The 11,708-nt window shown below is 37.8% G+C and overlaps 1 protein-coding gene across 3 annotated transcripts in view; it reads right to left on the reverse strand.

Moving 5' to 3' along the window:
* Positions 1–11,708, reverse strand: part of ACVR1C (activin A receptor, type IC) — a 136,061-nt gene that overhangs the window by 18,761 nt on the left and 105,592 nt on the right. For all 3 annotated transcript variants that reach the window (XM_006880790.1, XM_006880792.1, XM_006880791.1), the window contains 3 exons: positions 10,285–10,452; positions 8,416–8,572; positions 5,606–5,730 (listed from right to left, as the gene is read on the reverse strand). In XM_006880790.1, coding sequence (XP_006880852.1) covers positions 5,606–5,730; positions 8,416–8,572; positions 10,285–10,452 — 450 coding nt within the window. The remainder of the gene's footprint in view (positions 1–5,605; positions 5,731–8,415; positions 8,573–10,284; positions 10,453–11,708) is intronic.

Raw genomic sequence — 11,708 nt, forward strand, 5'->3', positions numbered from 1 at the left:
TCTTCCATCAATCCTGATGCCACATTCCTCATCATACAGCCCAGCATCTCTGATGATCTGTTCTGCATACAGATTGAAAAGGTATAGAGGCAGAATACAACCCTGACGGGCCCTTTTCTTAATATTGAACCATGTAGTGTCTCTTTACACCATTCTGATGACTGCCTCTTGGTACAAGTATAGGTTTCACATAAGCACAATCAAATGCTCTGGGATTCCCATTCTCAGAGTCAGCCATAGCTTGTGAGCCACACAGTCAAAAGCCTTTGCATAGTCAATAAAGCACAGATAGACATTCCTCTGGTATTCTCTACTTTCTGCCAAGATCCATCTAACATTAGCTATAATATCCCTAGTACCACAACCTCTTCTAAATCCAGCCTGCACATCTGGAAGTTCTCTGTTGACATACAATAAGCTGTTGTTGTTACATACTGTCAAGTCAACTACAACTCATAATTATCCTATGAACAACAGCTCTAAATCTTGCCCTATCTTTGAGTCAACCTACCTCACTGTCATTGACACACTTTTCCCCATTGCCACAGTCACTGTGTCAATCCATCTCATCCAGGAACTTACTCTCTTGCACTGACCCTCTCCCCTTCCAAGCATGATGTTCTTCTCTAAGGACTTATCTCTCTTGGCAACATGCTCAAAGTGTGAGACAGAGTTTCAAAATCCTTGCCTCCAATGAGCAGCTTAGTCTCACTCTCTTCAGGACACACCTGTTTGTTCCCTTGGTAGTCCATGGTATGTTTAATACTCTTTTCCAGCACCACAACTAAAAGTCATCAATTCGTTGTTAGTTATCCATAGTCATCATTCAGCTCTCAGATGAACAGCAAGCAATTGAGAAGACCATGGCCAGGATCAGGCACACCTTTGACTCTAGACACTGTTGCTCTTTTGCACTCTGGAGAGGTCCCTAGCTACAGACTTTCCTAAAGCAACTCATATTTTGATTTCCTAACTGCGAATACCAAGAACATAGACTGAATCCAAGCAAGATGAGCTTCTTAACAACCTCAATCTTTTTTCCATCTATCATAATACTTCCAATTGGTCTGGTAGTGAAACCTTTGTTTTGTTTTGTTTATATTGAGATACAATCCATATTGAAGACTGCAGTTCTTGATCTTCCATAGCAAATGCTTCAAATTTTCCTCAGCTTTATTGAGCAAGGCTGTGTTATGTATATAACATAGGTTGTTAAGTTTTCCTCCACAGCTGATGCAACATTTTTCTTCATAAAGTCCAGCCTCTCAAATTATCTGTAGTTCCACATATAGATTACATATAGGATACATACCTGATGTGTTCTTTTTTTCTCTTTTCTTTTTGAACTAGGCCGTGTTCCCTTGTTCTGTTTCCTGGTCTAGGTATAGGTTTCACACAAGCACACTCAATTTTTCTGAGATTCCCATTCTTCTCAATTTTATCCACAATTTGTTGTAGTCCACACAGTCAAACACCTTTGCATAGTCAATAAAACACAAATATGCATCTTTCTAGTACTCTCTGCTTATAAGAAACAATAAGAGACCTAGCTAGTTAAATGGAAAAATATCTCTTGTTCATCTATAGGAAGAGGCAACAATGTGAAAATAAGAATACTACCAAAAATAATTGATAAGTTCAATGCAATCACAATTCAAATACCAAAGTCATGTTTCATAGAGATAGTGGGAAAGGAAATTGGCAGGTTTATTTGGAAAGAAAAGAGACCCTGAATGAGTAAAGCTCTTTTATAAAACAAATATAAATTAAGAGGCTTCTTATGATCTAATTTCAAAATCTACTATACAACCACAGTATTAAAGACAGCACTGAATTGGTACAACATCTGGCACAGAGACCAACAGAACAGAATTAAGAGCCCTGAAATCAACCCATCTACCTATGATCAATTGGTAGAAATGACAATCTTGTCAACCAATGAGGCTGGAAAATTTTGCATCTATCTGAGAAAACTGAAACAGGATTCACATCTCACACCAGACACAAAAATAAAGTCACGGTAGATCAGCAATCTAGGGGTAAAAACCTAAAGCCATAAGGATCATAAGAGACAAAATGGGATCAAACTTAGAAACCCTAGTCTGTGGCATAATGGGCTTGCAAATATAGCAAGACACACACAACCAGGAGACGACAAAAATCCATGAATGGAGCCTTCTAAAAATTAAGTCATTTTGTCTATCAAAACCTTTTTTTTCCAATAGTGTTAATAACCTACAGACTAGTAAAAAACATTTGGCAATGGTATTTCAGAAAACAGTCTCATAACAAGAGTTTACGGAGTACTACATGGCTTCCACAAGAAAAGACTGATAATTCCATCACAAAATGGACAAAAGACATGAAAAGACCTTTCACAAAGGAAGACATTCAGATGGTCAGCAGACAGATGAAGCACTATGAAAAAGAACTAGCTTTCAGAGAGATGTAAATCAAAGCAACAATGAGATACCATTTCAACCCAGTAGCAGTAGCAAAGTTTAACAGGAAAATAAGTAATAAATGTGGGAGAGAATACAGAGAAATTGACACTCTCATACACTGACAATGACCATGTAAAATGGTTCAACAACTCTGGAAGGCAGTTTGGCATTTCCTCAAAAGTCTGAACACAGAAATCACATATTACCCAGCTATTCCGCTGCTAGTAATATATCCCAAGGAAATTAGAACTGAGACACAAATGGAGATATGTACACCTATGTTCATAAAAGCATTAGGCTGTAGCAATAGCAAGAAAGTGGAAACAGGCCAAATGCCCATCAACAAACAAATGGATTGAGAAACTGTGGGTACATTCTTACAGAGGAATACTATGCAGCACTAAGGAAGAATGACTTTGTAAAATACTATATAACCCAGGAGACTCTATAGAGCATCATGCTGAGTGAAATGACTCTGTCTCATAAAGACAAATACTGCCTAAGACCTTTATTGTAAAAATAGAAGGATTACTAGCAAGATGTATATAAATGTTCAAAAGATCAAGAAGAAATGTAGAAATTACTAAGATAGCAGAGGTTAGTGGCCAAATATGAGGATGAAGGAATACTAAATATTCAGTAGGGACTTGGAAAGATAGTACTAATAGGTATAGATCAATATTACTTAAATATATAAAATACAATGTTTAGAGTAGACCAATATTAATTAAATATGTTTATTAATTATTAAATACAATGTAAATAAAAGATTAGATAAAATAAAATGTATGTGAATTAAACACAATGTATATTAATTATTGTATGTAAACCAATAAGAATATTATAAGAAAACATAACCTATAAATCTTAAATATATTTATAATCATATTGTAATGTTAAGGATTTATTGCTCAAAATGGCTAACCTAGATACTGACTTTGACTTTTCCCTGTGGATGGGTGGTAATCTAAAAATAGGGTGTGCTAACCTAAACACAAGAGGATTGGCTAGTCTTACCATTAACATGGATAGATCCAGCAGTAGAATTTGAAAATCTCACCACAAGAAAAGTAGAAACAAGAAAATGCAGCACATTCTCAGGGCCAGAGATTCTTGTTCTGCTAGACTTACAGCAGCAGCAGCAGCAGCAATAACAGCCAAAAGCAGAGAACTGTAGACTTGACATGAGATGGTGTTGATCTTGGGACTGCATTGCCATGAGACCAGGGCTAAGAGTCTTTTATCCAATTTTATTGGAGTACTGAAGGGCTGGGAAGGATCCATATTTGGCAGGACCAAGTGGCACCATCTTCCTTAATAACATGCCTCTGGAAATGCTATGAACTTTGGTAAATGACGATAGTTATAGAAAGGCTTCAGGCCTTTTGTTCATAGGGTCACTGTGCATAGTGCTCGACTCAAAGGCAATCCACAACATGTATGGGAAAATGGGAGATAGAGGCACAAGGCCATAAGCATATTCTGAAAGAGCAAGAGACAGCAAGAATAGTACAGCTTGTCACTGCTCTAAAGTACAAAGCAGATAAAGAGCTCATAGACCAGCCCCATGGTGCCTGTAGAGCCCCACTAGCAGCAAGAAGTTCATTTATTCGTTAGTGACTCACAGTTATAGTACCAACAAAGGGATTTATTAGGAACCAAGTTAGAGATTAAGGAAAGCAAAGAATGCCTCCCAAAATAAGTCCAGGGTTTAGTGCAGCAGTTTCAAGGTACAATTTAAATCCAGGCTCCAGTTTCAGTTCAGCAGTCAAATCCAAATCACCCAGCAAGGTTTGCCTCAGAGTAGTTCCAAATCAGCTTCTCCTTCAGATATCTGGCAAGAACAGCCAAATCTTCAACCGTGGCGAGCATAAATGCAAGAAGGCCCAAGGCACACCTTACCACCATTTATCCACAGCAATGCCACAGTCTCTCCACTAGGGTCTCACTCTCACCAGGGTCTTGCCCCAAAAGCCTTGCTCACCTCAAATCTTACTGCTTAGTATTGGAAGCATCCTTTTTCTTATTTTAGTCCCACAGCTGTTGGTTATTTGAAAGACCATGTGCCTGCAATAAAAGTAGCTAAAGAACTGGAGACCAGAGACTAAATGACTTTAAAAAGGCAACTCTGAGGTTAACACCACATTCGGGGTCTTAACCCTCCATTCAATTTTATTTGAAAGTTAAAAGTCTAAATTTGACATGCATTTAACTCTTTATTGATGCAATAAGTTCATTTACTGCTTCTTTCTCTCATTATCTCTATACTGCTGGGAAAGGGGGAAGGGAGAGGATGTTTTTGCTCACCTCCTCCCCCCACTTATGGTGGTATAATGGTTAAAGAATTTGGCAGCTAACTAAAAATGGTCAGCTGTTTGAAGCTACCAGTTATTCCAAAGGAGAGGGGTGAGTTATTCTACTTCTGTGAAGATTTGCAGCCTTGGTAACCCAAGGACAGTTCCATTTTGTTCTAAGGGGTCACTGTGAGCTGAGTGGAGCGCTAGTAGCCTAGTGGTAAGCAACTGTGCTGCAATTCTAAAAGCATTCCGTTCAAACCCACCAGCAGCTTCACAAGAGAAGGATGGGCATTGACCTCCTGTATGATTTACTGCCTCTGAAAACCTGCTGGAGGGTCAGCTATGGGTCAGCTCCGATACTGTGGTCCACAATAACAACATAAGCTGGAGTAGGCATGATAGAAGTCAGTACCTCCAACTCCCACACCCCCACCCACCATTACAAGAAAAAAGAATAGAAAAGGAAAAGCCTAAGAAATAGAAATCAAGTCTTGTGGCCTTGGCAACACATTTAACTTCATTCAGTTTCTGGTGTGAAGAAGAGATACAGCTAACTGCATACAAATTCAAAGAAGATAAATTTTAAGTGGTTCACAAAGTATCACTATGGGAATCAGAAAACCACTCCCACTACCTGCCCTAAGCAATAATTACATGATAAAATCTACAGCAGTTCCTTTATGTTCTTCTTTTGCTGTTAGAAAAATAGCACCCAGAGTTATTTCCTTAAATATTTAGGAATAATTTAATGTGCTGCTTAGGAAAAGAAGTTGGGGGGGGCGGAATCACAGTTTGTATTTAGAGCATCAAGGAATGGCAAACAGAAATACTTCCTTCCAAAGTCTTAAAAATTCAGAGCCTTACCTCCAACTGAACACCTGCGGGCTATTTCCCAGTAAACCAGACCAACAGAGTAAATGTCAGCTCGTTTGAAGGACTCAAAGATATTCACATTCATAGTATCATCAAGAAGTTCTGGAGCCATATACCTTCAAAAACACAGACATTTCAGATTCCCTGGATGACTTTTATAGCAGTTCAGTAAAACATAGTATTAATAAATCCTGATACCAGACAATAAACCTGATATCAGAGAAAGGCAGTTTCTTGTTATATCATGGAGTCAGAACCAACTCAAAACTGATACTCCAGAAAGTTTACAGAGACTCTAAGTCATATTAGAGGAGATTGTCTTTTTCCTGAGGAGTAGATGGTGGTTTCAAACTGCATGCCTTTCAGTTGTTGGTTCAGCTCCTTACCACTATAGGTCACCAGAGCTCACCAATTTTGCAGGTAGAAATTAGATACAATGATAAAGTCATAGAGTTACTAACTCAGCTTTGAATTAAAACACTTTTTAAACAGAGCTCATACCACTCAGTGTGCTAACATATGTATCAGTATCCAGCTACAGTCACAGGAAAGTACAAATTTTTAAAAAAAACAAATCAAACTCCCTACGTTTGAGTTAGTTCCAAGTCATACCAGTCCCTCCACTGGATTTCCAAGGCTATAAATTGTAACAGATTACCCATTTTCCTCCTGCTGGTGGATTCAAACCACCAGAGACATGTGGCCATTGGGTTAGTAGCACAACTCACTACTGACTAAGCTACCAGAACTCCTTCAGAAAGCACAAGCCAGAGGAAAATGCAGTGACCCAAGCACTCCATCGGGGTGAGGGAGCTGGGTTTCCTTCAGGATTTCACTACCACAGACAGTTCCACTCTCAAGTAGCTTCTGACTCATGGTAATCCTGCATAAATCAGAATACAATTGTGCCTCATAGGGTTTTTACTGGTTGGTTTTTTCAATCACCAGACCTTTCTCATGAGGCACTAAAAAGTGGAATCTGCAACCTTTTGGTTATCAACTGAATACATTAACTGTTGCACCACGCAGAGCCTCCTCCATAAGGGCAAAGCGTCTGTTTTCTTCAATGTCGTGTCCAGAGATTCCAACACTGTCTTGGGCAGCATTTCTCAAATATCTTCTTTGGGTGACAATTTTAAAAGTGAACATAAAATATTATAGACTTGTTTGAAGAGTGTTAAATAGAAGTCATCTAAAATCTGTGGGACTTGATTGAGTCTAGCTAGACAAAGAGATTTTAAGGAATTCCCAGATTGCTAAAGTGAGCATTCATTATCCTTTCAAGGCCCTTTAACATTTTAGAACCTCCTAGGGAATTCTGCTTTCCACACTTTCCTGAAGTTCCCTCATAGGGCAACAATCAGATAGTAAGAAGGGGGGTTTTATTGGTTTGGGGAATTTTTTCCCCCCAAAGAAAAGGAGTGAGGTCCATTAGAACTTCACAGTCTAAATAAACTTCTTTAAAGTGTTCCAGCGGTCTCATTGGGAGCCAAGTAGAAGACTTATAAAACTGTCCTAAAATCTCAAATATGGTTTGGCGGTCAACTATAGCACCTTAGAAATTCTCTTCTTAAGGACTTTAGAATTCTAGGAAAATATGTTCCAAGGTCTGAGCTGTGAAATTATGCCCAGAGTAATGCACAGACTATAATTCAAATAGTTGAAAACAGACTATTTTGACCCTATAGGCTGGCTATGGCAACAACAAAAATCCTGTTACTGACATACCTATCCTCATATGTGCGTAGTATGCTTTGTGCGACTCATGTTTGTTTGTAATATGTATTCTTGAATTGCTTCTAGCAGTAACTTTGCAAAATCTCTATTATCTTATAAAAGAAATCAATTTGAGAGATAATTCCAAAGTTACACAGTTCAAATCCACCAGCTGCCCCACACGAGAAGAATGAGCAGTCTTCTCTTGTGCAGTTAACTGTCTCTAAACACTTGCTGAAGGGTCATTTCTTTCTTTCTTTCTTTTTTTTTTTGAAGGGTCATTTCTGACTGACTCAAACATACACAATAACAAGAAACATAATAGATGAAAACAAAAGTAATTACAACAATATATTTTTAAATACTTACAGAATACTATAAGCCAAACCAAAATGGAATATAACAACACATAGATATCTATTATACAGTCCCTACTCAATGGCCTCTTGTGTGTCAGGAAGTGTGAGGATGACTCAGGATAGAGCAGGGTTCAGATCTTTTGTTCAAAGAGTCACTATGAGTCGTTCTCAACTTGAAAACAACAACAATCAATATATTTATTCTGTATCTGTTATTTAGAACATAAAGAACTATAACTATGTATTAATGCTCTGTATTTCATTTTTGAGGTATTTAGCTTTTTTTTGAGTAATATGCAGCTTACATGCTCTTTCCCAATTTTCAGGAAAAATATTCTCACTGAATGTATCACTCTCAAAACAATGTATCACTATCTCTGCCATCATTCTATTGGCCAAATTGCCATCTCTCCTTGCTCTGTGCTCTTCTGCCCACCAAATCCTCAGAGGCCGGAAGGACATTCTTGCTTTCATGATATCTCATTTCCACTCAATCTCTCTATACAGTGTCCCAAACATTCACATTAGTTGGGTGGTTAAGGAGTCCTGGGTGATGCTACAGTTGATCTGCTTAGTTGCTAAGCACAAGGGGATCTACTTTCAAAGAATCAGCCATGAAAATCCTATGACACATAATTTCACTCTTGGGAGTCACCATAAATCAGAGTCAATTTGGTGTCAACTGGTCTTTCCAGTCTTATAAGCAACTCAAGTAATTAATCTTACCTCTTGGTCCCCACTCTAGGATTCTGAGGTATGTCAATAGTGTTTAGTACTGAATCATGTTTCACAGCCAAGCCTAAGTCCGCAATGGCACAAGTTTCACATTTTTTCACTAAAATATTCTTTGATTTTATATCTCGATGAGCAATTGCAGGTTTACCTATGGATCATAAGGAAATAATAGTCATATTTTTGTTTAATAAAGACTGTTTCTCCAAAAGGAAGCATTTTTTGAGAACAAGGTTCAAATGTCACTGTCTCAGATATGTTTTCCCTGATGCCCTCCATCATCATCATCACAATATTTCATTTTGCTTTCTTCATAGTTGAGTTTCTTTAGCTATCTAAATTATTTTGTTTACTTATATACGTGTTTATTACCTGTCACTCCTTACTGGATAGACTGTTAGCTGAATGAAGACAATGACTTTGTCTTGTTTATCAACATGCCAAAGCATAGGACATGCTCTGTGGCACATGGTCAACACACACACACACACACACACACACACACACAGCTCATTGTCATCGAGTCAGAACCAATTTAGCACTGAGGCTTAATTGGTTTCCTGAGGCAGTAAATTTCATAGGAGAAGAATGTCCGTCTTTCTGCCTTGGAGTTCCAACTGGAGTTGAACCTCTAAAAAGACGTAGCCTATGGGTTAATAGGACAACTTTCTACAAACTGTCCCATAAGTGCTCCTTGTAGCTCAAAGTTGGCATTCCTAAATATTAGTTGGATGAATGGAAGAATTACAATCTCAAATATTTTCTACCCTTGATCAGTAGTTCTCAAATATGGTCCAAAGAATGGTTCTTTGAAATCCTTATCCAGCAACCTATCTCTGAATGAAGTCAACTACTCTTCGTATGTCGTTGTTGTGTGCTGATTCGGAGCTGGCCCTCCAGCAGGTTTTCAGAGGCAGTAAATCTCATGGGAATAGACTGCTCATCCTTTTCCCCTGAAGCAGCTAGAGGATTTGAACCATTTGCCATTACAATCGCAGCACTTTCTTACCGCTAGATTATCAGAGCTTTTCCATACACTTTAATCCAAATAATATATTAGAACAAATTGAATGGAGAAACACACATATAAATCCAGAATTAAGGACATTTACAAACGCTTAAAACAATTATTGTTTTTTTATGTGCTGCATAGTACATGACCATACAGCTATGACCTATAGCTGACCCTCCAGTGGGTTTTCAGAGGCAGTTAATTTCATAGGAGGAAACTATCCAGCATTTTTCAAAATTATCTTTTGCTACTGTTTAATTGGTTTATTATAGTTATCCTAAATAGAAAAATATTTTTCAATTTCTAAGCTTTCATTTCTAGTACAGTAGATATTGATAGATATAATCCACATACTTTCAAATTTTGGAGTATTCTGAATAGTTCTTAAGAATGAGTACAGAGTTGAGAACAATTGTCCTCCTAGTATAATGACTTACTAGTGTTCTCTATTCACTCTAACATTGAAAATATACTAGGTATTATGTGGCTTCTAAATATATGACACCTATTTTTCCAAGATCATGTGACAGTTTTCATGTATATTTTTTAAAACAAAGATAAACACTAAAAATGGTGTTTACCACTACAAGCTCTCCCTGGCATACATGCGAAATGACAAAGATGGAGTCACTAGAGAAAAAAATATTATTACAGATAGTGGAAAAAAATCACAACAGTATAGGTAGTGAGAGATAATAAAATCATGACAAAACATGTAGTTTTAGAAAGTAACTTTAGTATTTCTTTACATGGATAATTATTTGTAATATGCAAAATACAATTAAACACTAAAACAAAACATGGCACTTCCATTAATTTATTCAAAGAGAAAACCAAAAAGGAAATAATACCTTGTGTACCAACAATCTCCATATGAAGGTGGGCTAGACCACTAGCTATTGAAAGTGCCAATTTGATCATTCCAGCCACTGTCACTATGTTTCTATTCAAATAGTCATACAAGGAGCCCTGTTCATGATATTCTGATACAAGCCAAAGCTGGGTCCAAGTTCCATTATCTAAGAGGAAAAAAATAATTAGGGTAAATATATGTAACACATTTTCCAGTTCAACATTTTGCAAGTTTATAACTCAGTGATATTGATTATATTGATTATGTTATCCAATTATCACCCATATCCTTTGCTAAATTTGAAAGAAATTAATTTTATTATTGTAACTGTACAATTAATAAACAAAAGCCAGTGATTAAAGTTAACATGTTTTGTAGCAAAGCACAAGGTATTTAGATCTTAACAGTAAAAGCAAAATAAAAATTCTCAGTTAATTCGTGGAGATGCTGATATGTTATGATTGTGTGCCAGCAAGTCAATTCCGGCTCATAGCAACTCTGTGGGACAGACTCAAAGCTTAAATCTCTATAAGAGATGACCATCAGGTTTATCTCCTATGGAGTAGCTGGTATATTTAACAGCTAACCTTTCAGTTAGCTGTTCTTAATAATTTGTCCACCAGGACTCCCTGTTAATATAGTATAATTCATTAAATATACATATCACAGACACGTAGGTATGAGGGAGTGAATCTGGCCTTTTCGCTTCCTCTGTGCCAAAATGGTTAGGTGCCACGGAATCAACTACAACTCACAGCAAATCTATGAACAGATCAGAACCTTGCCTTATTCTGCACCAACCTCAGGATCTCTGATATGCTCGAGCCCATTATTAGTCACTGTTGGCAATAGCAACCTGATACAAAATAAACCACTGAAATGCATCTGGACTTCTTGTTGTTCTTATGCGCCATCAAGTCTCCTGCGACCCATAGGTACCCTACGTACAACAGCTCTGAACCCTTCCCTATCCTGAGCCAGTCTCACTAAATTCAACACACAAAACCTCATTGCCCTAGTTACAGTACCAATCCATCTCATCTGGGGTCTTCGTCTCCTGTGCTGTCCCTCCACCTTTCCAAGCATGATGTCCTTCTCCAAAAATTGGTTTCTCTTGGCCTCATGCCCAAAGAAGGTGAGACAGAGATGCAAAATCCTAGCCTCAAAGGAGAGACTTGGTTTCACCCTCTCCAAGATAGACCTGTTTTGTTTTCTTGGCAATCCATATCTTCAAGGCTCTTCTCCAGCACCACAACTCGAAGGCATCAATTCTTCAGTCATCCTTAGTCATTGTCAAGCTCTCTAAAGCATAATAAGTAATTGTGAAGACTATAGCCTGGACTAAGTGCACCCTCGTCTCTGGACTGATATTGTTGCTTTTAAGCGCTCTGGAGAGGTCTCTGACAGCAGATTTTCCCAACA

This window comes from Elephantulus edwardii, unplaced genomic scaffold (genome assembly GCF_000299155.1).
Source record: "Elephantulus edwardii isolate Elephantulus edwardi_28Jun2011 unplaced genomic scaffold, EleEdw1.0 scaffold00010, whole genome shotgun sequence".
NCBI classification, from domain to species: Eukaryota; Metazoa; Chordata; class Mammalia; order Macroscelidea; family Macroscelididae; genus Elephantulus; species Elephantulus edwardii.